The sequence below is a fragment of the Tursiops truncatus genome, chromosome 6, assembly GCF_011762595.2.
Source record: "Tursiops truncatus isolate mTurTru1 chromosome 6, mTurTru1.mat.Y, whole genome shotgun sequence".
Lineage (NCBI taxonomy): Eukaryota > Metazoa > Chordata > Mammalia > Artiodactyla > Delphinidae > Tursiops > Tursiops truncatus.
Genome location: NC_047039.1, coordinates 11,501,991 through 11,528,919, shown reverse-complemented (window position 1 = coordinate 11,528,919; position 26,929 = coordinate 11,501,991). Strand labels below are relative to the sequence as shown.

Sequence of the window (26,929 nt, the reverse complement as noted above, 5' to 3'; positions counted from 1 at the left end):
GTATGAACCCAGGTCTCTGCCTTCCCCCCGCATTAACTCAGAGTCTCTGAGGGTAGGGGGCTGACCTTGGTCTTTGCACCGGGCTTCTCCATGATTACACGTGCAGGCATAGACCCCCTACCAGGAAGGGTAACACAAAACCATTCATAGTCCCATGTGAAATTGTGTTTGTTGAGCACTTCTCTGTGCCAATCCCTGTGCTAGGGGCTTTGGGTAAAGCAGAGAAAAAGACAGACACAGTCCCTACCCTCAGATCTTAGACACTGAGGAAGAGAGCTGTCGGATAAATAATAACAGGTATACTGCATTCCACAAAGGGAAAATACAGACCACGTGGAAGAATGTGTAACAAGCAAGAGACTTCCTCCAGTCTGGGAGCTCGGGGAAGGCTGCTAGGAGGTGACATGTAAGTCGTGACCTGGAGGACAAGCAGAGGGCACTCATGGCAGTGATGGTAGCATCTTTCATTTGGGGTTACCCACAGTCCCTCCCCGACTGAGCCCGTTCAGGGCTGCCCTCACTTATCGAGCATTCCTTGCCCACTCTGCCTCTTGGCTCCCGGGTAGGTCACAGTGGTCACGACAGCACAGCACTTGGGAAATGAGGCTGCTTCCGGGTCATTGCCAGAGAACCTGAGAACCATGGCCAGTCCTGGGCCCAGCCCCCTTCATTTCTACCTGCTCACCTTGTAGTCACAGGAGCAAGGATTCTTAGCATTTGTAGAACCTTGTCTCGTTACTCTGAGTGGGGAGTGGGTGCGGTAGAGAAGACTTCCGAGTTCAGATCTCAGCTTCACCACATATCCTGGGTGCTGTTAAGCAACACTCTTAACTTCTCTGAACCGCAGTCTTTTTGCCTATGAAAGTGGTACTACCGACTCTAAAGTTTATAGCATCGTTGTGAAGATTGCCCCAAGGCAAGATCCAACCCTTCATCACTTTTAAAAAGGGAACAAAGAAAAACAAAAATTGGAGCTTCTACTTCTAGCATTACCAACTTAAAATATTCCTGGGTTATAAAGTTTAAGTGCCTGATAAACTACAAGCAAACTGCTAAATGCATAGCTAGAGTTGAAAGAAAACGGGAAATCCCTAGGGACCAAGCCAAAAACACCCCTTAAAATTAGGGACTGAAACCAAACGAGTCCACAAATGCAGGAGCTGGATGTTAGGAATCTCTAGACTTGGGTGCAGGAGAAGACAAGGCTGTGAGAGGCACAAGGGGCACTTGTGGACTTTTGCTGAACCAAAGACCTCACAGCATAAAACTCCAACCCTAGATAAGATGCTGCTTCCAGGTGCTGTCACCCTGGGACAGCCATTCTGGTTGGGGTTATTATTTTTTTTTGGCCCCATTGTTTTCTGATGGGCCATGGTCTTCCTACTGTTTGGTCAGCGCCCAGACCTGTGGTTAATGATTTTGAGTCTCACCCCAGCCAGTCTGCTCCTTGAAAAGGGGGGAGGGGAAGGGAAAGAGGCTAGATGCGAAATCTACCTGCTAGAGAGCTGACAAGGAAATGGGATATCTCTAGACAAGCCAGGTGAGGGGAGGGGGGCGGTGCTGGGTTAACACAGGCTTGCCCTCACCTGGTCTGGGGATCTAGTATATATTCTATGTGCACACTTGGGTGATCCAATCTAAGGAATCAAACCACAGTGATCCCAGATCGGTAGCTCCCCTGGCACCTGGCAAAAGTCTAGGAAATGCCCTCTGGAAGAAAGAGTTTTGAACACAGACCCCTCAGGATCCACTGTTTAATCAGGGGCTACAATATGAATGCCCTTCCACACCTCCCCACCCCCTGGAGTGCATTATGGTGGCCCCAAAGCTATGCACACACAAGCTTTAACAATTTTCAGAAATAAATATAATGAAACATCTGCAAGACACATGATGATAGGTTATGTTCTCATCAAAACCTTCTGTGAAAAGAAAAATCAACAGTTCAACAGAAAAATGGGCAAAGGCTACATATAGTTAATTCGTGGAAAGGCATGGTTAGTAAGCACTTGAAAATGTTCCATTTCACGAATAATTCTTAAATGTGCAAAATAAAATACGGAGATTCTTTGAGTTAAACTCATAAAGACATTTATTTTTTATAAGACTCATTGGGGAAGGACTAGTATATCAGTATATATTCGTATGCTGTGTGGGTGGAAGTGTCATTTGTGTGCCCTTTCTAGATGTCAGTTTGTTCATTGGTTTCTAGAACATTAAAATGTTCTTACAATCTGCTCCAGTCAATTCACTTTTAGAAAACTGTCTAAATAAAGCCCTATATGTGCATAACATTTTACGTATAAGGATTTTCACTGCGGTATTATACATACACACACTTATTGCATATGCACACAGACACATAAATTTTTCCTGAAGCTCTTGAGGGTAAGTTACATACATCATGGTTCTTTACTTCTGAATATTTCAGTGTGGATTTCCTAACAACAGGAATATGATCAGGGTACAATTATGAACTTCATGAATGTGCTTCAGTTCTTTATCTAATGTACCATATGTATCCCGATGTTCGTTGATCAGATAATAACCTCGATGGGTTTTCTTTTCCCTCCAGGCTCTAGCAGGCTCTAGCTTAACATTAAGGATTGCATTTGGTTGTCATGTCTCTTCACCTTTCAACTGTCTTTTTTGACTCTAATATTTTTGAAAAATACAGCCCCCCCCCAACTTTTAAAAATACAATGCTTACATTGTGTTTTTCTCATGTTTCTTCATGATTCGATTGTGGTTATGCACCCTTGGCCAGCAACTTACGTAAATGATGGTGTGTGCTGGTCAGCGTTGCCTGATTTCCCCACTATGTAATTACTGGGTTTTTTCCTCCCTTGCAACTAATAAGTAGTCTGTAAGCAGACAGTTTAAGGCCATGGATAAAGGCTTATACGTAAGCATACATATATACTGTTCTTCATCAAAATTTTCCCAAGAGGTGGCGTCCACTCATGGTTCTAACATGATCTGGCCTTTATCATGATGATTGCAGTCCCAACTCCAGCAGTAAGAAGAGCCCTCCCTTCTCCCTACCTGTCTGTCTGTCTATCATTGGTATGGATTCCCGTTTCTTCAATGACTTGTAATTTCATTATTATACTTAATTATTTTAGTGCTCAAATTGTCCCAGATTTGGCCAGTGGGGGCATCTTCAGGCTGGTTTCTATTTCTTTTTGATATGCCCCTATCATTTTTTTTTGAGCATTCCCTTAATTTCTGAAATAGCAAGGTGTTCTAGATTCATCTTCTACCTACCCTCTGCCCCAACCCTAAAATCAGCCATTTCTTTAAGAAGCCTGGGTTCCTTTTAGTGGGAAATGGTATTAGAGACCAACTGGATTGCTAGGGGTGTTCAGGGCTATTTTGGTGTCTTTGCTTCCTGGACCTTTCAACAAACAAATTTATATGCACACACATAGCTACAAATATAGATGCATCTATTCCTATATATGAACATAAACAAATATGTACACACATAAACATATTTTAGAAATTACTAATTCCCACTGATACCTTCAAATTTCAGTCCAGCTCCAAGGGGTTCTTATTTGTCTCTCCCGTTGTATATTTCTGCATCCCTTTTTTCACAGTGAGAACCCTGGGTCCAAACCACATCAATGCATTTACTCTATTTGCTGAATCTTGAATTAATGTAAAATAACTTTGGAATTGCTTTACCCATGCTACACCAAGAAATAAAATTGCTTTAAAAGTTCAAGATTTGTTTGCACTTCTTCCCCAATCCTATGTTATCACATCCTAGACTGAGATTACAGAGTCCAAACTGTGTTATAATTTACTTAGATTAGTTCCTCTTTCCTTTTTTTCCCCCACGTAGTATGTTTATTGTATTTATTCAAGCAAGCAACGCTTATTTAGTTCCAAGTATTTTTTATTAATAAAATTGAATTTTTTGAATATGTAAGATATTAACATGTTTTCAGAAGTCAAACTATACAAAAAAATTATATTCAGAGAACTGTGACTCCTTCGTATATCCCTTTCCCCCACCCCATCCATTGTAGAAAACAACTTCATTGTTTTTCAGTTTGCTTTTCCTGTTTATCTTCTTTTAACGATAAGTAGATATATGCGTGTTTTCTTATTTTCCCTTCTTTCTTACAAAAAAGTGACATACCATGTGTGCTGCTTGGCTGTTTTCATTTAATATCTCTTGGAAACGACTCCACATCGGTTAATAGAGATTTCCTTATTCATTTGTATAGTTGCACTGAGCCCCATTGCGTGTATACATGCCATCGTGTGTTAACCGATCTCCTATAGCTGTACGTTTAGATAGTTCCCAAATTTTGTAATTACAAGTAATCCTGTAATGAATAACCTTGTCACATATATTTTCAGATTGTTGGAGGTCTGTATTCTGGACAAATTCATAAAAGTGTGGTTGCTGTGTTGAAGGGTAAATGCATCTGCTAAACCCCCGCTCCACAAGCTTTGGGCCATTTTGCATTCAGACCCCAACTCCCCCCACCACCTAGGCCAACAACGCGTATTGTCCTCTGCATCTTTGTCAATGGGATGGGTGAGAAATATTATCACAGTGTCGTTTTAAGTTGCATTTGTCTTATGAGTAAAGTTGAACATCTTTTAAATTATTCAGGGGCCATTTTGGTATCTCTTTTCGTAATTGCCTGTTTGGGTCTTTTGTTCATTTTTCTGTAGGATTTTTGGTCCTTTATTTCCTCAGTTTTTAAAAGCTCTTTATAAATGTGGTATATTAGCTCTTCATCTGTGAGGTATGCTATGGATATTTTCTCCCTGCTTGTCATTTGCTTTTATGGCCGTGCAAAAGTGTTGTTTTACTAGCATGTAGTCAAATGTATCGATCTTTTCTTTTATTGCCTCTGGATGTCCAGGCGTAGCTTAAAAAATCCCCCCGCCAGCTATCTGCCAGGCAATTTAGTTGTCATCGTAAGCTTGCACCCCGACTTCCCAGCACAGAAGCCCTGGTCAGCTCGATGCAGACCACCTCATTTCTCACCCACTTGGAGGTCCGGCTCATTCTGCCAATACTGGACATCTTTCTTCTGGTCATTCATAAAAAGAGCAGATCTTGTAAGGAGGAAGGGCTAGGCAGTGTCTGGGGGAATGGGAGCAATCTTCTGAAGGAGGGAATACATCACTTAGGTCTTATTTAGAGAGCACGTGATCCCAGGGAACGAGCATGGAATCAGCCTTCCGGCATGAGATCTGTTCCAGCCGTGGTCCCTTCCACCCCCTGGCACGTCCTGCACAAGGCAATGTGTGAGGCAGAGGCTGTGCCCATCCCGTGTCCTCACACTGCCAGCTCCTCCTCTCTGAAGCCCCCCGGCTGGGCTGGATGCAGAGTCTTGGCGGGGACTGTGCTGGGGCCAGATTTGCCCTTGTCCCTGCAGAAGCAGAATCCTGCTTCGGTTACAACGTGTCAGGGAATGGAAGGGTGCTGAGTCAGATCAAGCAACCTTTTCTTACTCCACCCCAGGGGTCTGAACAAGGCACAGCTAGAGAAGGCACCTGGGCTGGCCTGCGTGTCTTTACCAGTTTGCCAGAGATCATGAACTCTCCTCCCCCAGAGGTGTTGGGACATCCCAGTTCCTCAGCCACTTGATTCTGACCTCCATCCTTCTTTGCTCTGCTTGCTGTCAGGTCACCTGGAGCTCAGGTGGGCTGACTTGGACCCAGGGGCGGGGGTGGGCGCAGGGTGTGGGGACAGTAAAAGAATGGGGCAGCTGGAGAGGGGTGGGCGTGGCTCCCCAGCCTGGGTCTGACAGCTCTGGCTCCATCACAGTGAGGTCGGCCGCTGGCGACGGAGATGCGCTGTGTGTTACAGAAGAGGAGCTGGCAGCCGACGACGACGAGGACATGCCGTCCTTCCCGTGCACACAGGAGGGTAAGGGCTCCGGGCTGATCCCAGGCTGGGGACAGACTTGTCTGTCCGCATGGCTTCAAAGCCCTGGCTGTGCCTTCCCCGCTGCTCCCTGGAAGCATTGCATGGGCCTGGGTTATGCGGTACAGATGAAGTCCGAGTTGGACACACGTGACCTCTGTCTCCAGGGCTCCTCCTCAGACCTGCCCAGGACCATCTCCCCCAGGGCCTCTCTTCCAGCTGGCCCAGAACTGTCCCCTTCGTTGTATCCCATGCCCATCAAGTGGCCCGTCCTTCTCAGGCCCACAGGACCAGCTTGGCATGGGGCTGATCTGAGAAACCAACGCCCTCTGAACTGTTATTTGCAGTAGGGCTTCTTGGTGGATTTCGGTAGAGGTTAGAGCAGCTGTTCTCAATCTCGGCTGTGCACTGTAACCACCCAGGGACGCCTGAGACCGACCCTTAGAAATTCTGATCTCTTTAGGTCTGGAGCGTGGATGGGCATCAGGGAATTTAAACATTCCTGGTACTCATAATGTGCAGCTGAAGTTGAATCCATCTTAGAAATTTCACAGCTGGGAGCATCACAGCTTTCCTGCTGGCCATTGGCCACCTCCCAGAGCTGCCAGGAACACCTTCTTCCAACCTTCCTCTATAACAAGGATCAACTGATACACTGGAATCATCCGTTTGGCTTCCAGGAGAACTTCTGGTTACCTGCAAAGTTTGGGGACTGGCGACCCACCTTCTGGTTGGCCTGGGACTGAGGGGTTTCCCAAGATGTGTGACTTACAGCTTTAAAACTGAGACAGTCTTGGCAAACCATCCTGGTTTGCCCAATACCAAGGAGTTCCCAGAACAGAAGACTCTCAGTGCTAAAGTCCAGGAAAGTCCTAGGCAAACCGGGAGGAGTTGGTCACCCAATGGTGAGACAAGGCTGGCTGCCCTGTGAGGGGGCTGATGTTTCGGGAAGAGGTGTTTTCCTGCACCATGGGCTGAATGACGAAGCCGTGGAGACAGAATGATGGTGTGATGGGCGCGTACTCTGAAGATCCTCACTGTGGTCTTGCCTATTCGTAAAAGCTCTAGGACCTCCGGAAAAGGCAGTGAAGTGGGTAGAGGCGAGGATCCAGGACAGCTCCCTTTCTGAGGCTGGTTCAAAATGGGATGAGACAGGCCAGAGCAGGAGAACTGACCCTTTAGCCACGGCCTCTGCCACCGGCCTCTTTTTGTCCCCCCTCTCCACAGGCTGGCCGGGGCCCCGCTGCAGCCGCTGCCAGAAGAACCTGTCTTTGCACACGTCGGTGCGGATCCTTTACCTCTTTCTGGCCTTCCTGCTGGTGTCTGTGGCCGTGCTGGCCTCTCTGGGTGAGTGCAGGCTGCCAGCAGCATCCCGCTCGTCCGGGGCTCTCCACCCCGGGCTGCGGGGGGGAGTTTCTCATCAGGGGTCCTTTCAGTGCCAAAACCCCCTACAAAGACAAACACACATCTCTGTGGCTCATGGACCAGAGCCAGCATCTTCCTGACTAGGGGCTCTGAGTGCCTGATTCAAACTGCAAAGACTAGCTCGTAACTTCTGGTCAATCATTAGCTGTGTGGCCTTGACAAGGCACTTCCCCTCTCAGGACCTCTGTTTTCCTCCTGGTAAATGAGAGGCTAGGACTAGATAGTAGTTCCCAGTTTCAGCCCCATGTTAGAATCATCGGGGAGCTGTAAAAAAATATGGATGCCTGCCCCCCCCCCTCGGATAATGGAATTAATTCAGTGGCTAAGCTCTTCAGATGCTTCCGGTGTACATCCAGGGTTGAAATCACCAGATCGGACAATGTCTAAGCCTTTGCCATGGCCTCTGTGTTTCTCAAAGTGAGGTTGGATGTGTACCTGCGTCAGGGTTGCCCCCAGGATTTGTTAAAATGCAAATTCCTGGGTCTCCCTCAGACCTACTAAGTCAGAGTCGTGCCAGCGAGGCCCAGGGATCTGAAGTTTGGTGGTTCTCACACACTCAGCAGTTTGTATGACTGTGGTGGCTGACCCAGGTGATGCGAGCTGCCAGTTTCAGGTAGCTTCTGCCTCTGGATACTAACACCATTTATGTTTAAAAAGTGAAAACAAATTTGAAAGTTTCTTAACGGCAATCTCATTCCATTCTTAGCTTCAGATTTTAAAAAAAGCTTTTTTACTAAGGGAAGCCTGTAGGTTTGTTCGCTCCAATGTACTAGATATTAAAGACAAAGCTGGGACTCAGGTGAGGCACGGAGATGGATAGGATTAAGAATAATTTTTATTTTTATATTCCTTTCTTATTTGTCCCCATTCTACCCTGTGGTCAGATCCTAGGTCTAGAATCTGAGGGGGGTGGAAATTAGACATGTATATGTATAATTTATGTACTATTACATATTCTAATATACACATATATACCCACATATGTATAAATGCATATATACACTTAAGGGAGATATATAAAAAGCTTATAGATATATAGATACACAGGTATATATTTTTAAGAGATGTGTGACAGGCTCTGGCCATTGGGAAGCCCCACAGAAGAGTGAACGGTTTTGGCCGCAGAGGGGCTGATAAATGGTTTGTCTGCTTAACAAACGACTGCTGTTTCTCTGAGCTCAGACCCTTTTCTCGTCTCTGTTTCCCCTGCAGTTTTCAGGAAAGTGGACTCTCTCTCAGAAGACATCTCCCTGGCCCAGGCCCTTTATGACAAGAAGCTTGTGTCTATGCAGGAAAATCTCCAAGGGCTGGGTGAGTGTCCAGTGTCCAGATGTGCTAGTGACCGTGACAGAAGGCCGATATTACTTGACGGGGGGCGGGGGGCGGCAGGGTTCCTCCCATGCCATGGTGCCCTGGAGCAGGGCAGCCTTCACCAAGCTTCAAGGCATGAGGGAAAGACAGTCATGGCTCCCGGCCTCCCTGTGCAGCTGGAGAACATCCAGCCAACGAGGGCTGCTACCCTGGGGTGCACCCAGGAATGGGGCTCGGGGTTCTGTGAGTGGCACGGATCTAGCAGAGCCTCCAGGTAGAGAAGCAAGCCAGAGACAAGCAAGTCCACTCGCCAAATATCTCCACGTATCTGAAATTATTTTTAAGATCTTCCCTGTGCTCTTGACAAGTCGGCCCTTTCCTCATCACTGCCTTAAAGTTTGCACAATTTACTGTCTCTTTGTCTCTTGCTTTCACAAGGGACGTTCTTGTTCTGAGAATGAGACAGAAGGAGCCATAATAGAAGGGTTTAGAGGGGGTCTGCTTGGTGGGAAGAGAAAGTCCTAGTCTGCCACTAATTAGCTGAGTGACATTTGGCAAGTCACTTTTCTGAGCCTCATTTCTCATCAGTCACGGGGGAAACTATCCCTGTACCCTTTTCTCCATGAGCTTGTGACGGGCTCAGATAAGCACAAATATTAAAATGTGGGGAGAAATTGTAAAAATAAAATGTAAATGGGAGGTTGTTGGCAACCTCAGAAAAGTTATGAAGGTACGTACTCTCAAGAATTTGGTGGTGAGATGGAGAAAATATCCTAAAGCCTACATTTCAGGTCAGAGTAAAGACATTTGGTAGAAATAAGGTTGCATAGAGGTGGCAAGACTTTTCCAAAAAGGATTTCATAGCAGGTCTTAGGAAAGGAAGAGGGATAGGAAAGCCACTTGCCAATTCATTATGCTCTGAAATGTTAAAGAAGCAACCTTTGTCCCGTGATCCTTCAGCAACTCAAAATGTTGTCCCTTTCTCCTGAAGAGCTGAAAGCCCCGAACAACTGCTCTTTCTGCCATGAGGCTGGGCAGCTGGGGCAAGAGATCAGAAAGCTGCAGGCGGAGCTGGAGGGAATTCAGAAGATGCTTCTGGCTCAGGAGGTCCAGCTGGACCAGACGTCCCAGACCCACGAACTGCTCTCCACCACCAGCGGTCAGATCTCCCAGGAGATGGGCAATTGCTCCTTCTCCGTCCACCAGATCAACCAGTCTCTGGGGCTCTTCCTGGCCCAGGTGAGAGGCTGGCAGGCCACCACAGCCGGCCTGGACCTCTCTCTGAAGGACCTCACCCAGGAGTGCTACAACGTCAAGGCTGCGATGCACCAGATCAACTTCACCGTGGGGCAGACTTCTGAGTGGATCCACGGGATCCGGCGGAAGACAGACGAGGAGACCCTGACCCTCCAGAAGATGATCGCCGACTGGCAGAACTACACGCGGCTCTTCAGCAGCCTGCGCGCCACCTCGGCCAAGACGGGAGAAGCGGTCAAGAGCCTCCAGGCCACCCTGGGGGCCTCCTCCCAGCGCATCAGCCAGAATTCTGAGAGTATGCACGACCTGGTGCTGCAGGTCATGGGCTTGCAGCTGCAGCTGGATAACATCTCGTCCTTCCTGGATGACCATGAGGAGAACATGCACGACCTGCAGTACCACACCCACTACGCCCAGAACCGCACGGTGGAGAGGTTCGAGACGCTGGAAGGACGCATGGCTTCCCATGAGATCGAGATCGGCACCATCTTCACCAACATCAATGCCACCGACAGCCACGTGTACAGCATGCTCAAGTACCTGGATGACGTGCGGCTCTCCTGCACGCTGGGCTTTCACACCCAGGCCGAGGAGCTCTACTACCTGAACAAGACCGTCTCCCTTATGCTGGCCACCACCGACCTGCTCCGGGAGCGCTTTGGCCTGCTCAGCGCCCGCCTGGACTTCAACGTCCGCAACCTGTCCATGGTCATGGAGGAGATGAAGGCCGTGGACACGCAGCACGGGGAGATCCTGCGCAACGTCACCATCCTACGAGGTGAGAGCCAGATCTGGGCCGGGCTGCCGGGGAGCTCCCGGAGGGCCTCGGTGACCTTGGGAAACACAGAAGGACCTGGTTTTGGGCAAAAATCTCAGTGGGCTGATACAATCCTGCAGCAAATTCCTGGGGTGACTGGCAGCTTTTACGTCCTTGCCAACCTCTTTTGGAAAAGTGTATGGCTCCTCACTTTGCCCGACATACAAATTTGGATTTTTATGTGCGGATCTGTTTAATTGGGCCCACAGAGAGATACAGGTAGATCTCATCTTTCGGAAACTCTGTCTCCTTTTGTTTTCTCCCTTCCCACCCCCTTACTAGTGCTCTCAACCATCTGCAGTTCAGATGCCTGTCACTCTGATGCCCTCTTCTCCTCCCATCTCACCCCTGTCTTAGGCAGAGTTCTTCAGAGATATAGGAGAGAGAGAGAGATTATAAGGAATTGGCTCATGTGATTTTGGAGGCTGGCAAGTCCAAAATCTGCACAGCTGATGTCCTAGTTCAACTCAAAAGGCTGGAGGCTGCTGTAGAACCAGGAAGAGGCAGTGTGCCAGTTGAAGGCTGTCAGGCTGGAGGATGCTCTGTTACTCAGGGGAGGGTCAGCCTTTGGTTCTATTCAGGCTTCAACTGATTAAGTGAGGCCCACCCACATTGAGGAGGGCAATCTGCTTTACTCAGTACTGATTTTTTTTTAACTTTTTTTTTTTTTTTTTTTTTTTTTTTTGCGGTACACGGGCTTCTCACTGTCGTGGCCTCTCCCGTTGCGGAGCACAGGCTCCGGACGCGCAGGCTCAGCAGCCATGGCTCACAGACCCAGCTGCTCCGCGGCATGTGGGATCCTCCCGGACCGGGGCACGGACCCGTGTCCCCCGCATCAACAGGCGGACTCTCAACCACTGCGCCACCAGGGAAGCCCTTTCTTAACTTTTTATTTTATGTTGGAGTAGAGTTGATTAACAATTTTGTGTTAGCTTCAGGTGTACAACAAAGTGATTCAGTTATACATATACATGTATCTATTCTTTTTCAAATTCTTTCCCCATTTAGGTTGTTACATAATGTTGAGCAGAGTTCCTACTCAGTACTGATTTAAATGTTGATTTCATCCATAAACACAATGGAGACACACCCAGAATAATGTTTGGCCAAATATCTGGGTATCCCGTGGCCCAGTCAAGTTGACACATAAAAATGAACTGTCACAAGTGCGTCCCTCATCCACCTGACACCCATGCACATCTCCTCAAATCATACTTAATCTCCAAATAAAGAAAGTAACAAGGTCAGAATTCTGCCTAATATACATGATATAACAATCCTGAGAGTAACCCAAAATGCACTAACCCCTTCCCCAGAAGAGGAGGTAAAGTCCTTGAGTGATGTTTACTCTTCTTAATATCCCATAACTTAAATATTATGATATAAAGTTAACAATATTTAAATACTGTGATATAAAGTCAATACATTTTGTATTTTTTGTTACATAGTAAGGGGATAAGAGAGGGAACAAAACAAAGATATATACACATATATGTCAACATATAATCATAACACAATGAGGAAATACTCTTGACAATTACAGTCCTTGCTCATGAAATTGGTCAGAGAGTCACAGCTAGTGTTTATAACTACTTTCTTCCGCTACCCATTCCGTATTCCCTTTGCCTTCAGCAAGCACCTCAGCTGGTTGTGCTTCTTTACCTGGTAGGGTGACCCAAACCTTCATTCCTGAAGGGCCGTTAGTAGTCCTGCCTGGATTGGGTTGTTGTAATTCTCCATTGACCTTAATCCCAGGACATGGTAATACTGAGAGACGCCCTAAGTGATCTCCTAGATTCCAGACATGCTCTTTCTTACCTCCATTGTGGAGAAGTAGTCTGATTTCTCCTTGGCCGTCAGGGTCAATCATCCCAGTCAGCGCAGTAACTTCTTTGTCTGTTATTTCAGAGGCATGAGGAGCCCAAAGTGAGCAGGCAACAGTCTTAACTTCCAGTTCAATGGAACCGTATCTCCTGGCAGAAATATTCCCCTTTGGAACTAAGATCACTAAGCCAGCAGAGCATAAGTTTCTGGGAACAAGAAGCAAAAAATTTGCTAGTGGGGCACTAGGGTTAATAGTGAGTGGTGGCTTCCCATTTCCCCTTCTTGATCCTTGGACCTGAGTCCTGGCTGTAAGAGAAACAGCACCATGTTTTTGTTGCTGATTCAGAGCATATACAGCCCTGCAAGGTATTACCACAGAACTGGCACTGTAACTGAGTCTTCAAAAGGCCATTTCACCCTTCTGTTCAGCCAGCTGCTTCAAGACAGTGGGGGACATGGTAACGCCAGTGAATCTTATGATCATGGGCCCACTGCTGCACTCCATTTGCCGTGAAATGAGTTTCTTGATCAGAAGCAATGCTGTGTGGAATACCATGTATAATGCATTCTGCAAGTACATGGCTGGTATTTTTGGTGAAGCATTGCATGCGGGGAAGGCACTTCTATATCCAGAATAAGTGTCTAAACCAGTAAGAACAAAACACTGCATGATGGAAGTGGTCCAGTGTAATCAACCTGCCACCAGGTAGCTGTCTGATTACCCTGGGGAATGATGCCATATTGGGGGTTCATTGCTGGTCCCTGCTGTTGGCAGATTGGGTGCTCAGCAGTGGCTGTAGCCAGGTCAGCCTTGGGGCCTGGAAGTCCATCCGTGTTGCTGAACCCATGCATAAGCTCCATCCTTGCTACCATGGCCATTTTGTTCGTGAGCCCATTGGTTGATGACAGGGGTGGCTGGAGAAGAAGCCTGACTGGAACCCATAGAACAAGTCGTCCTCTTCACTTGATTATTAAAATCCTCCTCTGCTGATATCACCTTTGGTGAGCATTCACATAGGACGCCATGAGATGGACCTCAGCTAAAACTCCATTGATCACCTGACCGCCATAAGTCCCTACTCGGACTGGTGCCTCACAGTGATGGTTGGGTCTCCTGGAATCAGCGTCAGTTCAGAGCTTGTGTCCAGTGGTGCCTGAAAGTTCTGATTATTTCCTCTTGCCCAATGCACAGTTATCCTGGCAAAAGACCATAGGGGCCTTTGGGGATGGCTGGAAAAATGATTAGTAGTAAATATTGTTGGTAGTGTACAAGGGTCCTTCCTCGAGGGGACCTGGCCTCTTCATTCAAGGGGTTCTGAGTCTGTAAAGTGGCTCAAGTCTGAGAACTGGTTGGGGGTTATGACACTCTGTTTTTATGATTCAAGTCAGACTCTTGTTCACTTGACCTATTTTCTGCTTACACAGAACACGTTAAGAATTAGTAGGCTTCCTGTCTATTCCACTTCTAGGAACCCCACGACGAGCTAGCCAGCCATGGTCTGCAGGAGTCAGGACATTCTGATTGCGGCACTGACCCTGCTGTCAGTTCCAGGGACCATTCCCTCCTTGCCTTCGGGGCTTGAGTGCCACCTCTGGTCCCTGCCACCACGGGCCCAATCACTCTCATTGTGGTTACGTGTCCCAATTCCGTGACTGCAGTTCCCTCTCTGAAGTCTGGCCCACAGAGAAGAGCCAGGGATGCCAGGGCTTCCCTCTCAAGTTTATCTCTCACAGTCGTGGTGAAAGGCATGCCTTCTGGTCCTTCCCAGGGTGGGTGAGTTTCAAATGACAAACTCACCTGAACATTCCCGTCTCCCTAAGTCATGGAATCCCTTTCTCTACATTAACCCAAAGCAGGTCTGGCAATTCTAATTCACTCACTGTGGGTCTCCTTTTGGCCATATTTCAGCCAAGCAGCGAAGCAAACTGTTAGAGCTCTTCCTTCCTCCCCAAGATGCAAAGTTAGATGCAGAATCCCTGCTTAGTGAGCCCGTGGCAATAAATGCCGCCCGATCCAACTTTCCGTTCCTTCCACGATTTATCCCACAGCCTTAATACCCATCCCCACACGTGTGGCCCGGGTTTCTATCTGCAGGAGTTAGAAAACGCAGAGGGTAGTGCACCTCCTCACGGGTCACGCTTTGTACCTCACTTTAGGGGCTGCTGGGACTTGAGTCTGCTCAGAGGTCTAGACGCCAAGAGCGGTGGTGGGGTCGTCACTGGGGAGAACCAGCAATGTCTTGCTTGTCAGCTGCCTCAGGGGCAGTCATTACCCTTTCCGCAGGTAACGCAGGGTTAACCCCCTGGGACGGGCGGGGGTGGAGAGGCCGCTTCTCCTGGGGACAGAGAGACTGCTGCCGCTGGCAGAGGAGACGCATCAGAATTTAGGGTTCAAGTTCCCCAGCTCCATCAGGGTCTTCCCACACACCCCCATTCCAACTTGCAGGATCCCATTCCTTCCCAGCCCGTGGCCTGGGTTTAGCAGGAGACACCCTGGGAGGCTGGGAGTTCAACTCGCATTGTAATTCAGTCAGTCACAGGGGGAGACTGCGGGTCTGATTTTCAGCCTCTCAGCCCTGTGGCTACGGCGGGTAAGAGTCTCCTTCAGGGCAAACATAGAAGACTTCAGGTCATTTACGGGCCCTTGAGCTAGGAATTCGAATCCCTGAGCTCATCCTTTTCTTTCCCCACTTCGTCCAGTAACATTAGAAACAACCAGCCAATCTCATCATACTTGTTATTTTGACCAAAATGTTCAAAGGTATAACATACATGGTTGCCTAGATCCTCGCTTAGGCGTCTCCATTATTTTGGGTATCTCTCTTGCCAGGGATTCTCAGGCTGCTTTTACTACTGGATAGAGAGTCCTCAGCATCTTTAAATCTAATCATATTAGAGAGCCCGTTGCAGAAACCACAGACCAAATCAGAAAACTCATCTTTAAAATTCTGTTCACCTGGAATCATTCTTGGTACCAAAATCTGTATTAGATTCTCCAGAGAAACAGAACCAGCCAGCAAGATGTATATGTATGCTGTGTCCAGTAGGCTCTCTGGAGAGAGAGATTGATATATTATAAAGAATTGAAGGTATTGGCTCACATAGGTGTAAAAGCCAGCAAGTCCCAAGACCTGCAGGGTGAGTCAGCAAGCAGAAGACCCAGGAGAGATGATGCTTTAATTCCAGCCTTTTTTTTTTTTTTTTTTTTTTTGCGGTACACAGGCCTCTCGCTGCTGTGGCCTCTCCCGTTGCGGAGCACAGGCTCCAGACGCGCAGGCTCAGCGGCCATGGCTCACGGGCCCAGCCGCTCCGCGGCATGTGGGATCTTCCGGGACCGGGGCACGAATCCGTGTCCCCTGCATCGGCAGGCGGACTCTCAGCCACTGCGCCACCAGGGAAGCCCTACTCAGCCTTTTTTGTTCTATTCAGGCCTTCAACTGATTGGATGAGGCCCATGCACATTGGGGAAAGCCATTTGCTTTACTTGGTCCCCCAACTCAAATGCTAATCTTGTCCAAAACACCCTCACAGACACACCCAGAATGCTGTTGCACCAATGTCGGCTGAAAAAAATGCACAATCTTCAAGTTGAGAACGATGTTTTACTCAGCGGCTATACCGAGGACTTAAGCCCAGGAGACAGCCTCTCAGATAGCTCTAAGGGACTGTTCCGAAGAGTTAAGGGAAGAGCCAGCATATATAGGAGTTTTTGCCAAAAAATCCAGGTAGTTGAACATCAGAAGATTATTCCTAATTAAAGGAAAACCAGACATCTCAATTAATGAATTTAGCACTCTTCTATGTATGGGAAGATGCAAGAGTCTGGGCTTAATGAAATTATTCCTTTGACAGGCACCTTCACTATCTTGGGCCAGTATCCTGTTTTATTCCATCCTGAATCCTCTCAGGGTGCACTGTCAAGGGTGGCTGCAAGTGACTGATGGCTTGATGGCCGCAACATCCTCTGTTTATTGATACGGCAGGTCCACAGCAAATATCAGGGCTCCCCCGGCCCAACTGACACATGAAATCAACCACCAGAGGTGACATCAGAAATGAGGCCTGAGAACAGGGGAGAAAGTCAGGTAGAGCAGGGTTGGCAAGGATGAGCAGAGGCGCTCCAGGTGGAGAAGCAGACGTGCAAAGACCCTGGGCACATGCGTTATCGCCTTGAATTCCCATGGTCCCTGAAACTGAAGAACCGGCTGCCAGATGAGGTCTAGTCAAGCTCACGCAGCTCGCAAGGAAGGGAAATGGGATTCGGATGCAAGGTGGTTCAGATCCAGTGCTGTGCGAGCTGCCTTGAGTGGCCTCCTCCAAAGTCACCTAAGACCCGCATTCCCCTAAAAGCACCTGAGCAAACGAGAGATGCTCCCTGCTGACAGCACAGGCTTCCTGGTGGAGTTTCTGCGCTCTATTCCTGTCTACCGTCCATCCATTTCCCCAAAAGGGACTGACCTCTTCTCCCCTTGGGACAGCTCTGCCCTCAGTTTCCCCTTAGATCCCACATCAAAGGTTGGTTACCTGGCCCACTCTTTGAATTGACTTGAAATGCTCTATGGCTTCTGCTTATGAGTACTTCACTCTGAAGTAAACCCTATATTAGTCCGCCCCGGCTGCTGTAACAAAGCACCACAGACTGGGGATGCTTAGAACTGAAATCTCTTATCTCACAGCTCTGGAGGCTGGAAGTTTAAAGTCAAGGTGTTGGCAGTGTTGGTTCCTTCTGAGGGTGATAAGGGCAGGATCTATTCCAGGCATTGGCTTGTAGACGGCCATCTTCTCCCTGTGTCTCCTTATAACATCTTCCCTGTGTGTGTCTGTCTCTGTGTCCCAGTCTCCCCTTTTTATAAGGACACCAGTCATATTGGATTAGGGGCCACCCTAATGACAACATTTCAACCTGATGATCTCTGTCAAGACCCTGTCTCCCTATGAGGTCATATTCAGAGTGGGTTAGGATTTCAGCATGTGAATTTTGAGGGAACACAATTCACCCCATAACAAACACCATTACCTTTCCATTTTAGTCCTTCACAGCAATATTTCCAACAGTTTTTCTCCTGGAAAATGGCCCAGAAGACTCCTAATTCGGATTCCATACAGGAATTTGTATGGCTATACTCAATTTCCTGGACCCTTCCCCAGGAAGTGCGTGTCTTTGTGGGAAGTATGTTCAACCTGAAAATATAGCAGCTCTTGGCTCTAGAGAATAGAATAAGTAGCCACTGAGATCTGGAGGCTCTAGAATGTATAGTCACATTTGGGGGGGCCAGAAGCCTGGGCCTGATCATTCAGGGAGCTGCAGGAGACAGGAGGGAGGGCCCCATGATCCCACACAGCGCTGTTTTCTTCACAGAGCTCAGACTTGGAGCCAACCTCTCTGATTCTCTGGTTCTCTATAACCATTTGGTTTCAAACCTGTGTTACCGTCATTTTATATCAGTGAGCATTTCTGCTAATATTTTCTTTACTCTAGATTGGTGGTGTTGCAGGGGATGGAGGTGAGGTAAGATCTTGTTTGCCTGTTGTCATATTCTGGCAACAAAGCCAGGTACTGAGTATTTCCTTAGTAACTGAAACAGTCCCACAGTATTTCATCTAAAATACGTATCTGTGTGACTTCTAGGATGCAGTGTTCCAGAGAAGGCATTAGCAGATAGTTCTCGTGGTTCATCCTCTGGTAACCTTGTTGTTCTTAGGTTGCGTTCAATCATGATGAAGCCCATTCACGCACTTTGTTTCATTTTAGCCTCACAACATTTTTTTTTAATTTTTATTTTATATCGGAATATAGTTGATTAACAATGTTATGTACGTTTCAGGTGTACAGCAAAGTGATTCAGTTATACATATACGTGTATCTATTCTTTTTCAAATTCTTTTCCCATTTAGGTTATTATAGAATAACGAGCAGAGTTCCCTGTACTATACAGTAGGTCCTTGTTGGTCATCTATTTTAATTATTGCAGTGTGTACATGCCAGTCCCAGACTCCCAATCTGTCCCTCCCCTAGACTGGCAACCTTTGTGGACAAGACGTGTTGCAGGTGCACCTTTACAGAAAGGTGACCTGAGACTGGGAAAGGTTAAGGGATAGCTCAAGGTCACACTATGATTAAGATCCTGACCCCTTGCCATGGCTCTGAGACGCACACGTCTAGTGCCCAGCCAGAAGAGGAGACACTGAGAGCAGATACCAAAAAGGCATTTCAGGTCCTGATTAGGTGTCATGTGTGGGACAGACTGGAAAAGAAGGAAATGGTCCCAAGAGTGTTAGTAAGGGAACAATTTGAGAACCTCACTCTAAGTATAACCCAACAATAGTCATGGGACTTTATATTTGCTCCTGTCCTAATGAGAGCAGAGTTCTCATCAAAGAACCTCATCCTAACCGGAGAGCAAGGTGGGACATCGCTTTGAGCTACATTTGACTCTCAGCATATTTGTTTAAATTGTGTCTTTGGGCAACATTTCTCTTGGTTGTTAAATCACCACATATAAAGCCTCTCACATCTGAAAGAAAATTTCAGGGACAAAACCAACATCCCTTCCTACAGGAACATGTCATTCATTCATTCATTCATTCATAGACAGGTGCTGATCGGCTTTCACGCTGGGGCTGGCAATGTCTCCCTCTGGCTGAAGCCGAGCTGCTCTCCAGAATAAAGGAAGAGGGACAGCAATGGCCACAGCCAGTGTGAAAGGTGCCAAGTGCTGACTGAAGCTCCGGGGCTCTTAAACTGTCCGGGGAAGGAGCCTGGATTCTAATTTGCTGTGGGTCTTTAGGCAGAATCACTTCATCTTTCAGGGCCTCTGGTTTTTTGGGGGTTTTTTGTTTCATTTTGTTTTGTTTCATATGTAAATCAATGGATAAGACCAGCTGTTCTCTGAGACTTCTTCCAGCTCTGTGATTAATTCTGGGTCTCCATTTGCCAAACGGAAAGCCAGTGGTACTTCTATAGTGTTTGTGCCTCTCATAGACTGTTTCTTCCTATTCTATAGGAGGATTTCTGTGTGTATGCTAGACAGTGCCTACCCTAAGACTTTCGCTTGGGAATTGGAGCCAAGAAAGCATCATTTCTTATTTGCTGAGTGGCCTTGGACAAGGCTCTTGGCTACTTTCTTTTTTTATATATAAATTTATGTAATTAATTAATTTATTTTTGGCTGCTTTGGGTCTTCGTTGCTGCGTGCGGGCTTTCTCTAGTTGCGGCTAGTAGGGGCTACTCTTCATTGTGGTGTGCTGGCTTCTCATTGCGGTGGCTTCTCTTGCTGTGGAGCATGGGCTCTAAGTGCGTGGGCTTCAGTAGTTGTGACTCGCGGGCTCTAGAGCACAGGCTCAGTAGTCGTGGCACACGGGATTAGTTGCTCCGTGGCATATGGGATCTTCCTGGACCAGGGCTCGAACCCGTGTCCCCTGCATTGGCAGGTGGATTCTTAACCACTGTGCCACCAGAGAAGCCCTCTTGGCCACTTTCAATTCAGCTTCTTCATCTGTAAGTAGGAATATAACATCTGCCCTGCCTATCTCTCATGGGTAGTTGTGAGTAACAATGTTAACTGTGTGAACAGTTCTTGGTAAAATATAAAAGGGTGTCCTAATGAAGGGATGATTCTGAATCTAATTCACTTGATGATGGGCTCCTTGTCTTGTTCATCAGTGCCCAGCACAGTGCCTGACCTTTGGAAAGTTCTCAGGAAACATTTGCTCGTTGAGTGCATCAGTGAAAGCATGACCACAGGGCAGAAGCTGAGGACGAGGGATTACACCTACCAATTCGTTCCCTAAGCACTAACCTCCTTCCTCCTGCCACAGACAGTGTCCAGGAGTTTACATGTTGTAAAGAGAACTTTGAATTATTCTGTGGTTTAGGGCGGAGGAGCTACCTGGAGGGGAGGCAGGGAGGAACATGCCTGCTTGCAGGATTAGTAGGTTCGCTTGTTATTGAGAAGCAAGGGGGATTAATGAAAAGGAGAATGATACCAGCTTCTGTTGGTGCCTGCGACAGAGCTTACCATGACACCTGGCCTATTTCTGATACATTCTTACTTCCAGGACACAGTCTTTGAGGAGTGTTTACAGGTCACTACTACCTGTTGGCCTTGAACTCAGGTTATTGTTTCCCCAGCCCCACAGGACTGAAGGGATGAAGCCTAATTCTCTGCTCAGCTTCTCCACCCCCTGGTCCTTACCGCAAATGCCCACACAGTTTCCTTTCTTCCTTTTCTCCTGAATCTCAGCCCTGGACCTTGGCAGCCCTGAGCCCCAGCCCCAGTGAAGCTGCTGAAAACCCTACTCAGCTTCTCAGCGTCTCTGCCCAAACCAATTACTAGTCAACAAATGCCTTGAGAGGAGAAGGAGGCCCAGAAGGTCTGGCTTTCTCCAATGAGTCTCCCTTCTCCCTGGGAGTCTGGCCCTTGATCGCTCTCCAAAGCTTTCAGAAGGATGTCTTGGCATTCTGTCTAATGATTCTGGTTGCTCTCAGCGGGAGGTTGAGTCTGTACAAATTAATCCATCATAGGCAGACGTGGAAATCCACTGGCATGTTTTCAATGCTCCTCAGGTAACAACAGCCAGGATTGAGCGTCCCTGACCCAGGCTGATATTCTCACTGAACAAAGAGGAGCCTGCAGTCCAAAGAGGGCCAAATGACTTACCCAGCCACCCGATTTGTTACTAGGGGAGCTGGGACTCAAACTCAGGTCCTCTGAAGTGCAGGCTAGTGTGCCTTCACGGCACTAGGCCAGTCTCCCGAGAGCCTCCCCTTCTGTTTCTGTCTCCCTCTCCCTTTGTAGGCTGGCACGTTGCTTTAGATTATGAGACGGACTGCACCCACCTCCTCCCCGCCCATGCACTCCCTCACCCATGCACCCATGGGTGCTTCTGCTCAGCCCCCCGCCCTCTCCCCACTCCCAGTGCAGACCAGGAGCAGACCACCTACTTGTCCCAGACATGCAGTCAGCTGTGGCTCTGCGCTAATGGGCCGGGATGGCCTAATTACAGCCCAGGGCTTCCTGAGTAATTCCGGGCCTTCTTGGGACTCCACAGTGCCCCGTTCCTCTCCCCCATCACGTTTCCTCCTTTGTCTCAAATGTGCCCCCGCTGCTCAGAGAAGCATTTAGCTCCCTGCCCCCCACTTTGCCCTTTAGCCCTTCCGACACCCAGATCTTGTTACAGGCTGGGTGAAGGGCCTCCTGTTGTGGAGAGCCCCTGGTCAGCCTCTGCCTGCATCCCTTCCCCCCATGCTAACCGCTAAGCTTTGCTTGTTGATTTCCTCCCCGGCCAGACCCAGGTCCTGCCAGCTCTCCCCTCTCTGACTGCATGACTCATGGCTGGCTCTGGAGGGACAGGAAGAGGCTCGGCTCACCAGAGGAAGACAGTCCTTCAGGTGACCCCTTCCCAGCTCTGTGGGGACCCTCCACTTCCTCCGAGTGGCACGAGGGCAGGAGGTCCTGGCAGTGGGAGGGGGTCTAGGGACCCGACCAGGAGCCTCTCAGGCCTGGGTTTGCATCCTGTCTCCACCCTTCCTGCTTGGTGATGGTGGGCAAGTCGCCACTCTCTGCACCGCGACTTCTCATCTGTAAAATGGGGCGATGATCTCAATGTACGGTGCTGGGGACGTACGAGAGACTAGGCAGGCAAACGTTCACTGCTCAGAGAGACGGGATCTTCTATGTGGGAGCAGGGAGCCCTCCCAGTGGCCGTGACCCAAGAGAAGGCAGGTCACAGAGAAGTTAGGGTGAGCCGGGGCCATCGTGGGCACACCGACACCGAGCCAGGGCAGTGAGAGAGGCCAATGCCTGCAACACAGGTCCTGCCCCACGTGGAGCCACCCCACCGGATGTCCTCCAGGCCACTGACCAGGAGACCTGCGTGGGCTCTCAGAGACGGGGTCAGCAGCGGCAGTGGAGAGGGAGGTGACCCCTTTCCTGCCGGGCCTCCTTCCACTTGCACTAGGGCCTGCAGCTCCTGGGGGAGTGAGGAGAACGGTGCAACCCAGGCTTCTGCTCAAACCGACATCCTGGGCCCGTGGGCACCCAGCCTTCCCCAGCCAGCAAAGGTACCCAAGAGTTTTCCCAGAAAGAGGAGCCCGAGGGGGCTGGAGGAGAGAAGCAAAAGAGAGGCCTTTACTCTCTGCCTTTTCTCCCCGCTGTTGGCGTAGAAACCGTGAGAAATCCTTGCAGCCGCCATGCCCTTAGGAGCCGGGAGCAGAGGACGAGCGACGAAGATGGTGGCTCAGGAAGGATGGGGGTCCCACGGGAGGAGGGAGGGGCTCCCGCTGGATCCATGGGCATCCTTGTCCAGATGAGATTTCTCAGGCTTTTCCTGAGTCCAGGCTGGGCCTGGGGGCCATCCATCCAGGGGACAAGATTGGAAGCCACAGCAGTGGTTATAGAGAAAGAGAGAAGAACCAGGGAGCTGGGGCAAGCCCTGGGAGCCACGTTCTTAGAGCAGGAGGGACAGAGGCAGGAGGAGGGGTCCTTGTGGAGCCACAGGGCCCTGGGGGACGGTCAAGTGCAACCTCAATGTTATAGATGGTCTGAGCGTGGATGGGCAGCGACTTGCCCAGCGTCACTCCACGCTCTCTGATTCCCTTCCACTTGCACAGCCTACGGGGGCCTCTCCACCTCCAAATGGCTCTGCTTTTCCAGCCCCAGCTGGCCCAGGCGCCAAGGGCAGAGCTGGGGTGAGGATAGGCGCAGTGGCTTTGCCGGTTCCCAGCCATGCCTACCGGGCTGGGGCAGGTGGTCCCTGCCCGGTGTCGCCCTGTGCCCTCGTTGGGCCGTATTGTTCTGGCTGCTGTGCTGCAGACACAAGGGCAGGTCAAGCCGCTCCCAGACCCCAGCCAGCCCACGACGGCAGGCATCTCAGCCGGTGCCGCCGGCAGGCCACGTGAGCCGAGCCCACGCAGGCCACAGCCCCTCTGTGTGTGGGAGGCGGTCATGGGCAGGAGGTGGCAGGGAACGGCTGGAAGGTTTTTATTGGCCCTGGTGGGGCTGAGTGTGTCTGGGCCCCAGTTTAGATCGTCACCGGAGGATGGGGTTCACTGACTCTCTGCTCCACTTAGAAACACTCCGGGAGGGAGGTGAGAGGGGGCACCGAGGGGGTGGGAGTGTGGGGGGAGGCTGGGGGCAGGCAGCAGGTAGCCCCGGCCAGGGTGGACAGCAGTGGTGTCTGCATTAGCAGGGACGGGGCCCCGAGGCCGCAGAACTGGGTCACGGCCACTGGGAGGGCTCCCGGCTCCCACATAGAAGATCCCGTCTCTCTGAGAGGCCCACCCGGCTCCTGGTTTCCGCTCAGGGCCCCCTGGGGCTATCACGTCACCTCTCTGACATGGAGGATTTGGACCAGCTCCCACGGAGCTCAAAAACTCCAGGATTCTGTTACAAAGGGGATGGTGTAACAGCAGAGCTCTGGGGGAGAGCCGAGTATGGGTGTGAGAATTCACCTCCCAGGCCAGGCCTGGGGGGCAGCCTGTGACCCGCTGCCGAGACCACCGAAGAAAGCCAGGCTTTTGCGGTGCCTTGACCCCGCGGGGGCTAAAGCTGTTCTCCACAATTCCTGTTCTCATTAGGCCAGAGGGTTCTTTTCTTCTGACCCCGGGGCATCTGACGTGCCTTGGCCAGAGTGACGGCCACACTCTGCTCTGTGTCTTCAGGGTTGGTACAGCTCTGAGAGGTGGTGACTCTGACCTACATGGCAGGCAGGAAGGGCATTAAGGTCATCTGACCCCTGGCTTGAGCGCTAGACTGGGCTCTTTAAGGAAGAGAAGAGTGTCTTCATCCTGGCGTCTCTCCCAGGCCCTAGGCCAGAGCTGAGCAAAAGCGGGGGGTCCACAGCTGTTTGGTGAATCACGCTCTTCAAGTGTATACTGAGCTTTCCCTGCCGTGTGCCTAGGCTCCGAGCCCAGGGCAGGGGATGGGAGCCGTGGCCCGCCCATCTTCCTGGGGCCCTACAGTCTAGTGGAGTCCACCAGAGAGGTACCAAGGATTTGCTTTCACTATATTGTGACTTCTCTCTCTATGTATCAACTAAAAGATTCAGAAAGTAGTAGCTCCAAGAGCTCAGAGAAGATGCTGGAGTAGTCAGGGTGGACTTCCTGGAGGAGCTGCCCTTTCTCTGGGTTGTAGCTGTTCTCACTCACTCACTCACACTGGGAGGGATCCAATTCTCAGGCTTCACTTTCTTGGCTTTCTCCTCCCTGTTACCTGACTCCATTCCTGGTCCCAGGTGCCTAAAGGTCAGGGGCAAATCCTGGGGTTGGGATGGGGTTGGGGCAGGAGGTCAGGACAGCAGTCAAAGTCCATAATGAGTGTAGGCATCCAGGCCGCTCTCCAGAGTAGGACAGATGATCCTGGATGGTTGTGGCCTTTGCCCAGAGCTGTCCAGCTCTCTCAGCCCCCAACCTGAGTGCAAGTGTGGAACTACGGCCAAGCCCTGAAGTCAAAACAATGAGTGCCCTCCAGGCGCAGGCCTCATGCCAAATGCCAACGCATGTCAGCTCGGGATGGGCTCACAGCCTGCAGGTGAGATTCTCAGCCCCACTTCACCGGTGGCCAAGCCGATTTAGAGGGTCAAGTGAGTCGGCAGACCTGGGCTCTGTGGCTTCGAACCCTCGGGTGTCACAGTGCCCGCTGCCAGGCGTCCACTTCACGGGACAGCCTCGGGACACCTGCCCTCCTGGACTGATCTCTCCCCTCTTCTCTCTGACCCTAGGTGCCCCAGGCCCTCCAGGACCGAGAGGACTCAAGGGAGATGTGGGCGTGAAAGGGCCCGTTGGCAGCAGAGGACCAAAAGGAGACCTCGGCAGCTTGGGCCCCCCAGGACCTCAGGGTCCTCAAGGGCAGCCAGGGGACACCGGGCCTGTAGGAGAAAGGGGGCCGGTTGGCCTGCGAGGTTTCCCAGGCCTCAAAGGCTTGAAGGGCAGCTTTGGAACTGGAGGCCCAAGAGGACAGCCAGGCCCCAAAGGGGACGTGGGGCCACCAGGGCCAGAGGGGCCCCCAGGGTCTCCAGGGCCAGAGGGGCCTCAGGGAAAACCAGGGATCGCTGGGAAGATAGGGTCACCAGGCCAGCGGGGGCCCATGGGGCCAAAGGGCGAACCAGGAATCCAGGGTCCCCCTGGCCTCCCTGGGCCCCCAGGCCCACCAGGGAGCCAGAGCCGCTATTGAGGAGCGGCCCGGTCCCAGACACTGCCACGCAGAAGGTGGGGAAGGGTGCTCGGGTGAGGAGAGACCCCTGAAAAGCCGCACCTGCAGACATTGTGGTCCTTCGGTCCCGAAGAGCGTGCTCCCAGGCCTGCCCCTGCACCTCCGGGCTTCCCAGTAGTGACTATACCATAGAAGGCAGCCCCGTATACACACACGCACATGCACACGCACATTTCCCTGCTGGCCGGGGGGCTGACTGGGTTTCCGTGGCTGGGCGGGGGGAGAGGGCAGGAGAAGCCCCCTCGCCTGTGGCTGAGCCTGCCGGGGAAGCGGCTACCTCGGGGCAGCGGTCTTAACTCTGGCTCTGAGCTGGTGACCAGCGCTAGTCTTTCTAGCATCTTCACACCCATCCTAGCTGGCTGGCAGTTCCCTGAGGCTCCCAGGGGTTGAAAAGACCCAGGAAAAGCTTTGCAGGGGATTACAGTTCAAACTCGAGGGACGAGGTGGATTTGGCAACCACAAGACCTTCCCTGTAACCATGGGAGCAGCGTCCCGGGAACTCACACGGGACACACCTGGGCCCTGAGCACTGTGTCCCCAGGAGTTCAGCATTTTTTTCCACATCTCCAGAAAATTCCTCGCTTCATCCTTGCATCCACCTCTCAGGAGCATCCCAGAAGGAATCCAAGCAGGAGCTTCATCTGCACCGGGACACGCTCCAGGCCCTGGAACGTTCTGCCAAAGTAGAAGGCCCCGTTCCGATCCGGGGGGTGACCGCTTTGTGGCAACTGGGGGAGGGCTGACCGCCGGGCTGCTCTCCCTTCCCCGCGCCTGCTCTCCTCCTGACCTCACCCCACCGTGACCCAGAATGGCCCCAGGCCTCTCTGCAGGGGCAGATGGACCAGATGAGGGGGAGGGGCCCCAGCTCCCTTTGATGTCACCCCTCACCCACCTTCATCCTCCTGCGCAGCCAGCAGCAAGGAGGACTGGGACAACCCCAGTGAAGCTGCCCCTCCTTTGTGTTCTAACAGATAACGACCACCCCGGGATGGGAGCTTACAGCTGTCCCCTCCCCAGCCCGACCCAGAGACCGGCCCCTCTCCATTCCAGAAGCCTTCCCCCTTCTTGTAACAGGTGTGCAACTGGCTTGCACTCCCGCTGCCCTCACTGCCGTGTAGTTCTCCTGTCTACATATGATATCATGCCACGTAGTATCACCGACTCAGTAAAGAGCTGTTTCCAGGA

General features: G+C 50.4%; 1 protein-coding gene across 9 annotated transcripts in view; it reads left to right on the top strand.

Moving 5' to 3' along the window:
• The window catches only part of SCARA3 (scavenger receptor class A member 3), a 42,086-nt gene extending 15,157 nt beyond the window's left edge, over window positions 1-26,929 (top strand). For 5 of the 9 annotated variants that reach the window (XM_033857610.2, XM_033857609.2, XM_073805795.1 and 2 more), the window contains 6 exons: window positions 5,801-5,902; window positions 7,127-7,246; window positions 8,537-8,635; window positions 9,627-10,670; window positions 21,823-21,924; window positions 25,254-26,929. In XM_033857610.2, coding sequence (XP_033713501.2) covers window positions 5,801-5,902; window positions 7,127-7,246; window positions 8,537-8,635; window positions 9,627-10,670; window positions 21,823-21,924; window positions 25,254-25,705 — 1,919 coding nt within the window. In that variant the 3' untranslated portion in view covers window positions 25,706-26,929. The other 4 variants (XM_073805792.1, XM_073805794.1, XM_073805799.1 and 1 more) reach the window with 3 other exon arrangements.